This window comes from Solea solea, chromosome 14, assembly GCF_958295425.1.
Source record: "Solea solea chromosome 14, fSolSol10.1, whole genome shotgun sequence".
In the NCBI taxonomy this organism is placed as follows: Eukaryota; Metazoa; Chordata; class Actinopteri; order Pleuronectiformes; family Soleidae; genus Solea; species Solea solea.
Window position 1 is genome coordinate 16271186 of NC_081147.1, and position 13979 is coordinate 16285164.

Here is a 13979-nt window from a genome sequence, read left to right on the forward strand (position 1 = left end):
AACAAAGAAGATCAACGTTTATATACATTATATATATATATATATATATATATATATATATATACACACATATACATTCAGTTCATTAATTAATGTGAAATGTGTTTAGGAAAATACAAATTGCATCATATGTTTCCCTTAATTGCACTCTGTTGTGTTTTGGATATGAATATTATCCTCTTTAACAACCTAGTGTTGTGCTGCTAATTGAACTCAGCAGGAGACAACTCAAGGTTGACAACTTGAACAAACACAACATTCGTCTAATCATCCAGAACCTGTGATGTTTACACTTACTGAGTACTTTTTAAGGAGCCGATAAATTAAATGAAATTAAATTAAATGAAATGCTCCTCTTGCCACTGAATTAAAATAAAGCCTAGCTGCCAGTGACAACTCTGTGGGAAACCTCTCGATACAACAGAGCCCCCTACAGTCTGCAAGTCAGCGGCCACATCTCAGCTCATTTGGCAATCACTGCTCATTTATACATTTAGAGGATGAGCGTGAGCTCACCACGCGGCACCGGAAGCAGTCCATGTTTATTTCACTGTGAATTTCCCGAGCATGTATATGTATGTGTGTGTGTGTGGGGGGGGGGGGCATTTTATTTGGCACTCTGTCAGGGATGATTATTTCTTTATAACTGAATATAGCAGCTAAAATCTGAAGTAAGGCATGTGATGAAATGTACAACATGTCTTCATTAGAAGATCTGACACGTGCCGGTGCTCTCTGTGTTAGTATGTACTGCCCCCTGCTGCTACCTTTGGATTATAGCAGGTTTGATATCGTCCCGGTCCCCCCACTTCTACCTCTTTTTCAGACTGGAAAGGTAATGCAGGCAATTGGTCAGAAACCCCCTTAAATTCTATGATACAGTCACTGAGCAGATGTTTAAACTAATTAACTGCTCCATTCCTTTTTTATCTAAACTAACTTAGCACGGCTCGTCATATGCACATGAATAAATCTAGACTGCAAGCTTCACACGTTCTCTCCACTACTTGGTTGTTTAATTTGAAGGGTCAGACAGACTGCTGCATCCAAGGGTGCAGAACTCTAATTATTGAAGAGAAATATCTCCTGCATCCTTCATGTTTTTTCCCCAGCGCCGATGAGAGTCTCACACACCGGGACAGATCCTGCCGACAACGGCAATTATGTTGTGGAGAAAATGAAGACGGATGTGAAGTTTCCAGCCGAGCGAGGCACAAGCTTTATTTGGAGATTACGAGGTTACAAGAATAACAGAAATGGAGCGTGGATGCACTTCTGTCTGTCAGGTGTAAACATGCATTGTCTTTCCAGAAAAAAGAGGTTTTCCTGTTACACTCCTGTTGTTGTACTTGTTTGGAATAAGGGCCCTGCTTTTCGGGAGGCTGCCATCTTGCTCCAAAATGTTTTACAGCAGCATGTATGGATGTGCATTTTGCAGAATAGTAATCTTACATCCTTACTGGTACGCAAAGGTGGTAAGGGGTAAGAAGAAGAGTCATTAGACACCACTTTGTCTTCAGAAGATATTTTGGATGTTCCTCCACCACCCAAACGCACATATATGGGTGATGCTCTTCAGATTTTAAGGCCATTCTAAGTGGACCTAATGTGCAGCTGTACAACACCCTCTGCTGGACCCCATGATAATGACTCCACACAGTCCGATTTGCTTGTAGGCCCTGAGTTTGACCTTTAACTCCATAATCCGAATGGATATCTGAATTTTGGATTAAAAAAAAGTGATAATTCTCACATACTGGACCTCTAATAAGGCTCAGTGCCAGTGTTTCAGCTGATATAAGCCCCCCCCCCCCCCCCCCCCCCCGGGGGTCCATTTTCGCCCAGAGGCTTCCCAGAGTCTCTGGAAACGTCTGTGCCGTCTGACAAAATATGATATCGGGTGAATAAATGGCTCTCAGTGCCAATTAGGATTGTTCCCTGCTATCATGTCACCAGTTGTAGTTTCCAGATTAGCTAAAGTGTTAGTAATAGTGTTTAATAAGTCATTTGAAAGGACTGGGTTAGTGAGAAAGTCACTTTGTGGTAAATGAAGCCCTCTCTTAGGGGAACTGACTGTGTGTCTTAATGAGAACAATTAATCAAGCACTGATCCTCCCATGGAAATGTATTCACACACACACACACAGTCCCAAACAGACACATGTGCTCAAACAGCAGGTGAGTTCATTGTGTGCCAAGTGAAAGCCCTGTCCCCAAAGAGTGAAGGACACACTATGATTGTAACACAGTGTGTGGGGTGGGGGGGGGGGGGGGGGGGAGTTGGTGGTTGCTGGGATGGAACAAAGGTCAGCGCAAGAAAGGGAGATGCTCCAGGGAGTGGAGGAGAGGTGCAGGGATAAAAAGACAGAGACGGAGAGCGTCAGCTGAGTGCTGAGCTCACTGTAGGACAAAGCCGGGTGAGCAGAGTGTGCTTGTGGACAAACTGCCGCCACTGTGAGTTTGGAAGTTTTGGAATTTGTTTGTTTTCCACAAGACAAATGTCCGAGAATTAAAGAAGCTGCGGTAAACAAAGGAGGAGTAAGGAGCAGGAGGTGGGTTGAAGTGATAACCCAGACTCCAGTGGGGAAAAAAAAAGAATTAATCAAAAATGGAGAGAGAGGAGCAGAGTGAGAACAGCTTACATACTATAGCTATCATTGTGCTGTGCTGTGGGGCCGTGAAAATGCTGCACATGCTGGGAGTCATCACTGTGGAGGGTGAGTCTGTTCAACAACTTTTCCATTATTGTTTAAGTTGATTTTCTTAATTTGGCCAAAAGAATTCCTTTAAATAAGCAATAATTGAATGAATGTAAATGTTATCCTCGGTTTATTTCTGCTCTTTTGTCGCGACTACACTTCTCTCTGCGTGTCTGCTTCAGATGCTGTTTTTCATCTGGTTAACTTTCATGTCTCATGTGTTTGTTTGTCATTATGAAACACTAAAGACACACATAAAACTGAAATACTGCCGTGAAACAAAGTTAAGAGAAAAAAGCCAGCGATTATTCCAGCATGTCTGCTCATATTTTTATCATAATTTGTCATTTGTATTATTAGCTTTAGGTTGTTTTTTTTTTACCATAAAATGCTGCCACAATAATATACTTATCATAATTCTGATTATGCAGATTAGATATTTTTAATAGTACAGTGGAAGATTCATTTGTTTGTAACTCCATACGAGCATGAACTGCGTGAGTATAACACAACAGTGACATGTACATGAAGTGTATGTGTAAAGTAAATCACATCATCATGGTCTGTGTTGTGAATTTACAACATACACCTGTGCAGTGTGTGTGTGTGTGTGTGTGTGTGTCCCATGTGTAATTAAGTTAGTTGTAGAGCAACTACATCTGTGTGAATATTCTCACCTTGGGCATGACTCTGAAACCCCCCCCCCCCCCCCCCCCCCCGACAGAAACTGAATGGCTTGAGTAATGAAAGCAAGGCTCTGAGGGCCCGTGTGTGTGTGTGTGTGTGTGTCACGATGCACAAGGTGAGGTAGAGTAAAGGACTATGTAAGAGAGACGGCTTTACATCTCAGTATATAAGTTGTACAACGTCATAAAGCAAATAACGCTCCCCATAATGCAAACTATTGACAGGGAAACTGTAACACACTCTCACAAATGGGTGTAAATGTATGTCTCTGTTTAAAAGTGTGTTTTTGTAATGAAGTCACACCGTTCCGTTCAAATCCACCGTCCTAAACAGTGATGGAGATGCAGTTACATACGTGGAGAAGGTCAGCAGGTGCAATAAAGCAGGGGGTGGGGTGGGGGGTGTGGCAACGCTGTCTTTGCTTTGCACAGTACAAAGTGATTCACTGACGGAACAGACGCGGGGAAGCGTTGGTGTAACGAAGCTTTACAAAGCGCTAATAGTCTTGCCACACAGATGAAGTTGTTTCTATTTCCAGACTGTTGATGTTTGAAAAGTGTGCATCGCCAAGGGCAGAGTGAACCTTGCACTCCCTGACACTCAATTAAAAGCAGAACAGGAGCCTTTGAGAGGATTGTAGCTCACTCATCGTATCTGCACTCGATTCTCTGATGACAGTGCAACAGTCGCAGATGAAGGCTTTTGTGTTACGTTGTAAGTCAGACAGTGACAGTCATTTGCAGTAAAAAGACAAAGGAAACTCAACTTGAGCTCGATGAGGCCCTGTCTTTGGAGAGTCAGCTCTGAATAAATAATTACAGATCTACACAGGCAGTGGTCTAAACCTGACACACCGATACCTGAATGTGTGCACTCGCATCTGTCAGAGACTCCAACACTGTGCTTCAAAATATTTATATTACAAGGACAAATCTACCAAATTACCTCATCACTTAACCACCAGTAAGGTTTCATTTTTCTTTTTCCTTTTGCTCCAATATTGTATTAGATGATATTCTGTCCTCTGTATGGTATTGTGAGTTAGATGATGCAGTTATCACATTATGAATAGTTACTCAGAATGTATGCACTTGTCCTCATGAGGACCAAAGCCTGGAGTTAGGATTAAGATGTGAATCGAGGGTTCATTAAGTGTGAACTTGTTAAGGTTAAGGTAAAGGATTACGGCTTTGGTTTGACTCTCAAACTGAATGGAAGTCAATGGGAGTCCTTGAAAGGACAGCTGTGCAAACCTGTGTGTGTGTGTGTGGATGTCCATGGTTTGTCCTCTCTTCCCTCCCCTCCAGCAAGGAGAATAATAAGTTGTTAACGATGGGAACGGTGAAAGAAGGACAATGGTGGACTGACCGCTAGTTCTCCTCTCCTCTCCTCTCCTCTCCTCTCCTCTCCTCTCCTCTCCTCTCCTCTCCTCTCCTCTCCTCTCCTCTCCTCTCCTCTCCTCAATCTTTAAGATTAAAGTCATGTTGAATATTTATCACTGCCTTGTTTCCTGTGTTTGCGTCTTCAGATAAAGCCGACGATGACCTGGAGATGACGATGGTGTGTCATCGACCAGAGGGCCTGGACCAGTTAGAAGCTCTGACCAACTTCAACAAAAGAGAGCTTCAGGTTCTCTACAGGGGCTTCAAGAATGTAAGTGACATTAAAGATACCAGACGGACTTAAACCAGAGCAGTCTATGGCATGTGGATCACTTGATCCGGTACTGAAAAGAATAGAATCAGTATAATCGACATATGTTTTTATCTCCTGAGAAAATAATCTGCAATAGAGATCATCTGTAAAACAATGTGAATAATCGTTCTTATCTCGTATTGTATTGTTATTCTTATGTGTTGTTATTATTATATTGAGGTGTTGTAGTTTCATTTTCCTTCTAAATTACAAATACACTTTTTAGATTAGCTTATCATCATCATCATTGGCCCATAGATGATTCTCTTGGTTTCTCTCCCAATGAAACAGCTCCAGTATAAGGTGAGGCGTTATGCCACACGGCAACAGTGACAGAATTCATTGTTGCAGTCACTCGCACTAAGATGAGGGGAGTTTTGTAGTGGTACGCTATAAAACCAGTCTAAATGAAGTGTCCTCACATATACTTGCAACCAATCTCCTATCAAGTCTGTTTATAGCTTTGATTCTGTTTTATCACTCTCTCCTCTGCCACATCATGTGTTCGTCTCTGTCCACCTTCGTTTGTCCTTCCAGCAGAGTGAGTCTGTTAAATTCATGCGTTCTCCTCGCTCTCTCTTTCTCTTTGTCCCAGGAGTGTCCAAGTGGAGTTGTAAACGAGGAAACCTTCAAGCAAATATACTCACAATTCTTCCCTCACGGAGGTAAAGAGAGAGAGCGTGCGTTGCAATGTTTGTCTTGTCCTCTCTCTCTCTCGCTTTCTCTGTGTGTACCGTCTCTACAGAGATTTTCTTTTTCCACCTTGCAGATGCCAGCACCTATGCTCACTACCTGTTCAATGCATTCGACACAGCACAGAGTGGCTCCATCAAGTTTGAGGTTTGTTTTTGTTTATTTAGTTAACCAAATAAAAACAATAGTCCTGTTTGCAGAGGTGGAAAGTAATCATTACATTTTCTCACATTACTGTAATTGAGTAGGTTTTTTGTGTACATGTACTTTTTAAAGTCATTTTTACAATTTGTAATTTTAGTATGATGTTTTTGCAATTACTGTACGTCCCTCTGTTTTTAATCACATCCGTTACTGGGTAAAAAGTGAGTGAGAGTGAGTTGAAGCATTTGTGACCTTTGACCCATTTTGACTGATACATTATGTCTTTACATATTTGATTTTGTCAGCACTTTGATTTGTAAAGCTTTGTCTTTCATTCGACACAATTCATGTGAGATTTTGAAGAACCCCAACCTTGTTAAAAAAGTAACCAAGTAACTTTTACTCAGAGTAAATTTTAAACAAGCTACTTTTTTCTATGATCTGTTTGATATTACCTGGTTAACCACTACAGAAGAACATTTGTACTAGTTGTATGAAGGACACTTGATACAACTAGTTTGTGGCCAATGTATTACCCGGGTTCAGACCCCGTTAGAAGAACCTTCCTGCATGGAGTTTTCTCCAGGTTCTCTCAGTTTCCTTCCAGTCCAAAAACATGCATATTTGGGGATTATGCAAATAGGACCCTCTATATTGACTGTAGGGGTGAGTGTGAGAGTGAATGGTTGCTTGTCTCTGTGATGAACTGGCGACCTGTCCAGGATGTACCCCGTCTTTCACCCTATGTCAGCTGAGATTGGCACCAGCGCCCCTCTCGACCCTCCTATGGACGATAAAGTGGTAGAGGATGGATTAAAATCTGGCATATTGTTCCGTACTACTGTTGATGCATGAATCCCAGGAGACTTAACTCTATTATTCACACTTAGCTCGCATAGTCGTCTATGAATCTCAAATACGTCAGTGCTGAATAAACATCTTGTGACACCAATGATGTTCCATTTCCATTTTGTTGTGTCTTGTGTCAGGATTTCGTCACAGCTCTGTCCACCCTGCTGAGGGGCTCCATCACCGAGAAGCTGCAGTGGACGTTTAACCTCTACGACATCAACAGAGACGGCTACATCAACAAAGAAGTGTGTTTTTCATTCACAGCACTGATCCTTACACACCACGTTTGTGTGATTATTAATCACGTGCCATTGTTCTCGTCTCGTTTCTGTTCACATCAGGAGATGACAGACATCGTCAGAGCGATATATGACATGATGGGCAAGTACACTTACCCTGTCCTGAAGAACGACGCACCCAAACAGCATGTGGATGCCTTCTTTCAGGTGAAGAGTCTTTTCCCACTGTTTCTCATTAAAGCAAATAAAAGAGAGAGAGAGTGGAGCAATATTTTAATTCACAATAAAGAAAATGGAAGAAAATACATCATAGCGGTGGAGACGCTAATTAGATAATGATTCTCTCCACAGAAAATGGACAAAAACAGAGACGGTGTGGTCACTCTCGACGAGTTCATCCTGTCTTGTCAAGAGGTATTCGGAGTTTTCTCTTCACCTTCTCTCCTCTCCTCCCCTCAGCTCTTCTGACACGTCACAGAAAGAGATGTACACGTGCAAACACTACATTTAATCATGCTTATAGACAATATGTTTTATTGTCTCCACCTTGACAAGTCATGTGGAACTGGATATTAATTATAATGCTTATAGCTCTAAAAATAATGCTTTTATTCACTGTGTTTGGAGAGATGACTGATTTGTTTACACAGCCTTCAGGTAATGAGCCTTTGGTGCACTCTAGTGGCGAGTAACCTGAATGACATGGTGATTGTTGCATGACTAACTCTGATCTGATTCTTCAACCCCCCTCTTCTTCTCTGTGCAGGATGAAAACATCATGAGGTCTCTACAACTCTTTGAGAATGTCATCTAGAGAAAAGAGAGAGCCACTGAAACAGACAAAAGCACAGAGCAGGAGGAGAGGAGAGAACAAAGAAGAAAGAAAGGGAAGAATGAATGAGATGAGGATGAGGATGAGGATGAGAACACGCGGGGGAGAAAGAGCTTGTCGCGTTCCGTGTGATGGTGGCCACAGAACTTCACGGAACGCAATCTTTGCTGTGTGAAATCCATGGCAACCACTGTTTTTTTGGAAAATGTCCTTCAGACTTTCACCCTTCATTTGACCTTTCCGTGAACATTCATTCCTGTAGCCTCCAGGTTCCCTTGTTTGTCTGTTGTCTTGTTGGACGGTGTGTACTTCATGTCATCATGTAAATACTATCGGTTTATGTCAAACAGGACTGGAACTCCAGCTTAGAAGTGAGATCAACTGAGTGCATACTTTGTGCATTCGAGGCTTAAATAATGTTCTTTTTTTTTGTGTCAATACAAACAAACGTGAGCAATATTTGTGAAGCATGCAAGACCAGAGGCCTACAGTTAGTTCAACACATGTATAGTGCCATAAAAGAAAAAGCTAATCGTCTTGCTAAGTGGCTCCGTTCTGGAGGACAGGTCCGGGTGAAGCAGTCTCGCAGAGCCACCTCATCTGTGGTCCGAAAAAACACCAAATTCAGACGCAGACATGTGCAGGCTTGCACAACTGAGTGTGACGTCAGGCGGCCTGCCACCGTCTCACATCTGGTGGCAGCTTACGACGACGGTCCCCCCCCAAAAAAAGCCCTCGTCACTCCCACTGTGTGTGTTCCAGTGGTGTCCAGTGTTTCAGTGTTGTAATGATGCCACTGTAGATATTTAACTGTTGTTGTACCCGTGGCTTCTTGTCGCTGTCTGGAGCGATTTGTGTCCGTCTGTGTTTCTGACTGTCTTATCTAATTGTTTTCCTGTCAAATGCGATGTCACGTTGTTTTCCTATACCTGGCATTGATTGTGAAATGAAGAGTTGAAAGAGTTCCACTTTGAGGCATACAGACACTGGGGAGGAGTGTGCATGCATCTAAATGTGTGGTGCCTTGGTTTGGAGTTTTTATTTATTTATTAAAGTGTCTTTTTATTATTTTAGCACACAATAGTTTCATCACGTGGACGCTGCGGTGATTCCAGCTGACCTGGTCATGTCTCTGCCACAGAGGAGAGTTTGGTTGTTAATTCTGTCTGTTGAAAATATCAACTCAGAGTGACCAACCTTTCACTGTGAGGGACAGACAGACAGACAGACAGAGAGACAGACAGAGGGAGTAAGGTGGGTGGACGGATGCTGGGAGGAGGACGGACGGCGTACGATGAGAGTAAAGACCTTTTCACTGATTCTGAAGGAATGGAAGCCATGTTTCAAACGAGAGCCATTGTTGTGAAGACAGAGCAGGCCATGAACACACACACACACACACACACACACACATTTCTGAATGATTTTACTGTCATGCCCACTCACTGTGCTGCCAACAGAGAAGCCTTGCTGAGAGCAGATATGTATCCACACATTATTCATGACCGACCGATGGACAGGAAGACAAACAGATAGACAGGCCTACTGACACAGAGACAGTGATTGCAATTATCAGAATGAAATAATGTGTGTATAGAAATATTGTATAAAATCATTATATTTATCAATAAACTTTTCAGCAAACAAAAGTGATTCATTTCTCCCATTTGTCACCCCATAACATTTCCATTTTTTTATTATCATTATTAATATTATTGTTATTATTACGTGTATGAAAAACTTAAAATCCTTTTTTTATGTGGCATTATAAAGATCATGAGCAAGGATCACACTTACAGTCTCATACTGTTATTTACACATATACAATTTAAGTACAAAAAAAAACAGTTGTACATCTCTATCTCCATTCAAAGAGATATATGGCCCACAAATAAAGCATGATGATAATGTGCGTATGAAAAGAAAACAAACAAAAAAAACATCACCACCATCGCTAAACATGCATCACTGCCTTTATTACACCGTCTCATATTCTCCCCACCTCTCTCCTCCGGCTAAATCCTCCCATAACATAACATTTAAGCATCATTTTGTTGAGCTAAGGTGTTGCACCACATCTGTGTACAGTATGAGCAGGTGGTTTAATGTCGCCGGAGCGTAAATATAGCACCAGAGCAATTTAAAGGAAGAATGTGATCTGTATTTTGTAAAAGACTCTTATTTAAAACTGATAATAAGAATAACATCTGCTTCGGAATAATGTGTTGAAAGCAAACCTAAGAAATAATAATAACGTGTGCTGTGACTAACTCCTTAAAGCCTATAGGTTAATAATGTCTCGCTCCTGCTTAGTCTAATAAACAGAATAAGCACAAACATAAGAGGACAATAATCACTGGGTGACAAGAAACTTTAATGACAAATTCTGTTTTTAATTCCTCTTTTGAAAAGTCCCACTGCTCCAAAGTGTATACTTCCAAGATTTAGTCCAAGAACGGTTCTGTTTCTGCTTAAAAACAGGCATCACTCACCATCAGTTGAAGTCCACCCACAAGGCTGTGGCCCACTCCTCAGTTTTTTTTTCTTTTCCCCACCTTTTTGTTTTTTTTTTCTTTCTTCTCTCCATTGCATGAAGCAAAAATAAGTCCCACTGTCCTCATGTAGGCCTAATTGAATTTATTCATCCTCCCAGGGATAACAGATGATGCTTATTGATTGCAGAGTGGTGTTTTGGTCTCTACTCCCTTTCGTCGACCCAGGGTTGGAGGTTCTGCAGGGCATACAGGGAGGAGTTATGGGCGCACAGTGGATCCGACACCGCTGATTCGCTGAGGGACTTCTGGAGGGCGGACTGCTGCAGCTGCAGGATGAGGCGGTTGGCCTGCTGACGCTCCGCCTCCCTCTCCTCGGCTGTCTGTCTCCTGCAAGGCAGGGAAACATTTTCACATTAGTAAATGTTGGTAAACATGAACAAAACACTGTGGATAATAAAAACGAGACTAAAACAAAACCCTGAAAGGAACAATGTAGGAGTGTAAAAATAGGTATAGGCAGCAAACAAGAGCGACTGCAAGAATGAAAATATTAATTTAAAGCATGAAAACTCCACAACAACAACACAAAAAAAATACATTTCTTGAAATGTTGTATTTGTTTGTAAGATTAAAATATTATAATTATTATATAAAATATTAATTAATGTCTACAAACTGTAGGTTATACTTAAATATGTGTAGGCTAATGAGGAGAAAAAGTAAAAAGTGTCAACATAATATAAAAGTGTGTTTTTTTTACGTGTGTGTTTTTTTTTATTTCCGACTTCACGGGGTCAGGTGACCGGAAATTACGCACGGGGTCACCTGCTCAACGAGGAAAGTTTGGTTTGGAACAGGACAACTGCTCGTGGCGGGAGGCCACGGGGCCCTCGCCGTGTCGTGAAATGTGGTTCTAAATGTAGGCGACGTGAACTTCTCTCGAATATAAAGTTTCATACCAACCTCCACTTGGTCCTGCGGTTCTGAAACCAGGTTTTGACCTGTGCGTCTGTCATCTTCAGGCTCTTGGCCAGAGCTGCGCGCTCGGCGCTGGCCAGATACTTCTGCCGGTGGAAGCGCTTCTCCAGCTCGCAGATTTGGACTCTGGAAAAGGACGTGCGAGGCTTTTTCCGTTTGGGAGGCGTCCGGTTCTGGTACGGGTGTCCTATCCGCCGCGTAACGGCGAACGGCACCAGAGCGGCTGCAGGAAAGAGAGGAGACCCATCGGTGAGTGAAAGATGACATTTTATTTCAACACTCCACTCTGTCACTCCTGTATGCGTGGAAATAACACGCCATGTATCACGTGCACAGCACTGTTTGCCTTTTGAGACCGTGTGTGCCACATCTGGAATATAAAAATGTGTCTGGCCACAGAACTGGAATCAATAATTACAAATAAATAATGAAATAAATCCTTATATTAAAGGTATTTTGGATTTAAAAGATGATCTCTATGCTATTCACAGCGTACATTAGGCCCGCTGGCCTGTTTATTGATTCTTTACATATCTACTGCACTAGGCCTTTGCCAATATGGGCTCCTATTAATCTTCAATAAAGCAGGATGTGATGCCTGTAATAACATGTTTTAAATCAACTTAAATGCGACTTTATTGACCGTGTGTTCCTGTGCACTTTTCTTAAATGCAAACAATACCCCCATTATTTTTAGATTGGCTTTTTCTTGCATCTATAATTTATGATGTAAATAATTTGACTGTGTAATATCTTATTACCACTAAGTCAGCCCATGAATAACATGAATTATGCATTTTCACTTAAATATAATAGCAAGACCTAATGTTCTTGGTTTTTGATTCTTTGGGAAAAACGAAACATATGAAATAAATGTAAAAATTTGTATATTAGTCATCTGTAAATACACGCATAATAAAACGGCCCTCTAAAACACATTTAAACGTGAATAATTATTGCGTATTTCTCTGCGTTAGTCAGTTTAAATAATTAAAGTGGGGGCATTTCAGTTGGCTGAAAATAGCCTTTACAAATACTTGGCACAGGTGTTAGTTGTTTTAAATGGTCCATCAGCAGTTACGAACGTTTTAAACATCATACAATATTAATGAAGGAAACCCATTAGGACTAACAGCTGCCCTACCTGATATTCTGTCCTTGGCGAACCTGTTTCCGATCCAGGGGAAACACAGTCCTCCAAACCCAGGCACAGCGCCCTGGACAGGGGCTGGGGGTCCTGTGGATGCCATGGGTCTGTGGGCCGGGACTCGAATCACTCCCCGACTACCCAGACCTCTGCTCTCACCGTATGAACCAGAAGCCTCCATTGGAGACATTATACCGGAGAGGGAAATTGACAGCGCGGTGTACGAGGGCGCGCTGGCCCCGGTCGGGCTTCCCAAACTATAATAACCGTCCCCGCTGCTTAAATCAGATTCACTCTGTCTTCCAGCCGTGCGCGCGTTTTCTGGCTCTGTCCCGGCTCCCAGGATTTGGTCGATGCCGAAGCTGATGGGCTCGTGATGTGCCGGTTTTGGAGGCGGGCTCGGCGCGCTGGGTGCTTGCTCCATTGTCGTCTTTTTTTTTCTTTCTCTTTTTTTTTTTATCGCAGAAAGGGATGAAGAAAAAAACCCGGAACAGGATGTTTTCAGTGCGAATAACAAAAGGGTCAAACTGTACCAAAAGTCATCGTCTTTAGTGTCTCCATCGCTGTCCAGTCGTCCTCCCTGAATCCAGCGCGTCCTCGTTGTCTCTGTCAGGCCTCTTTCTGAGGACTGGCTCTACTCTACAGGCTGTGGTGAAAGTTTGATGGGCGTTTGGAGAGATGTGACGCTCTGTCCTCCTCTCAGCGCGTCAAAACGCTCAGTCTCGCAGCTCCGTCCTCCTCCAGCCCTCTCCACCTTTCATTGGCTGGCACCATGAGTGACTGATTGAATGTTAATGGGGGTATAGGCCCAGGATTTGGCACAATCATTTAGATTTCCTAAACACGGGCGTCAGCTTATTTTAGATATATACGCATATAAAAGAATACATTTCATTTACATGACCTCTGAGTGAGAAGAGAAAGGAACAAACACATTTATGACGTGTAAAAAGAAAAAAAAAATTCCACCATGGATCACAAACGCCTGACAACACTTTCATAATTTCAGACAAATAGTGTTTTGACATGTGTCATCCATCAGTGTTTCAGGTTTATGTGTTTTTTTTTTAGACATGATTGATAAACGCTGGTAAAGTTTTTAATCTCACCTCGGAGTCTGATGAATTGATACTTCTGCGCATTATCACTGTTCCAGACGTAAAAGTGCACATCATCTGTTCTCTTGCTGTCTGCGTCACTTCTTCAATCTGTATCATTTACTCGCATGCGGGATGTGCGGGGAAAATGAGTATAGTCAAACTGTTTGAAAGCTATTAGAGAAAGCTTTGGAATCTGGAGAGTATTTTTCTTTTTAATCTTGTCCTTGTTTGATAAAAGGAAGAACAAAGGGGAGAAATGCCAGCCTTAATTTATTTAGCTTCTAATTTAAATCCTATAAATCGACCAATCCTTGTGATAATTCTGTCACATTCGCCTGCACTGTGGTGTTTACTGTTTAACTGTTAAAGCTATTTTTGACTAAAATAAATGAATATGAATCTTTTAAATGTTGAAATA

At 41.9% G+C, this 13979-nt stretch overlaps 2 protein-coding genes across 3 annotated transcripts in view; one reads left to right on the top strand and one right to left on the bottom strand.

Annotated features, from left to right (window-relative positions):
• The window catches only part of LOC131472239 (Kv channel-interacting protein 1-like), a 30891-nt gene extending 21565 nt beyond the window's left edge, over positions 1-9326 (top strand). The window contains exons 1-8 of one of the 2 annotated variants that reach the window (XM_058649195.1): positions 2370-2717; positions 4915-5039; positions 5677-5746; positions 5851-5921; positions 6908-7015; positions 7112-7216; positions 7361-7423; positions 7776-9326. In XM_058649195.1, the coding sequence (XP_058505178.1) occupies positions 2609-2717; positions 4915-5039; positions 5677-5746; positions 5851-5921; positions 6908-7015; positions 7112-7216; positions 7361-7423; positions 7776-7823 (699 nt within the window). In that variant the 5' untranslated portion in view covers positions 2370-2608 and the 3' untranslated portion in view covers positions 7824-9326. Of the gene's footprint in view, positions 1-2369; positions 2718-4914; positions 5040-5676; positions 5747-5850; positions 5922-6907; positions 7016-7111; positions 7217-7360; positions 7424-7775 lie in introns of those variants that run through there. The other variant, XM_058649196.1, reaches the window with a different exon arrangement.
• A 470-nt stretch (positions 9327-9796) lies between these two features.
• On the bottom strand, positions 9797-13227 carry LOC131472238 (T-cell leukemia homeobox protein 3-like). The gene is made up of 3 exons (XM_058649194.1): positions 12459-13227; positions 11300-11537; positions 9797-10723 (listed from the first exon to the last, which is right to left on the bottom strand). The coding sequence occupies exons 1-3, from the start codon at positions 12883-12885 to the stop codon at positions 10540-10542; spliced, it is 849 nt and encodes a 282-aa protein (XP_058505177.1). The 5' UTR covers positions 12886-13227; the 3' UTR covers positions 9797-10539.
• Positions 13228-13979: the final 752 nt, after the last annotated feature.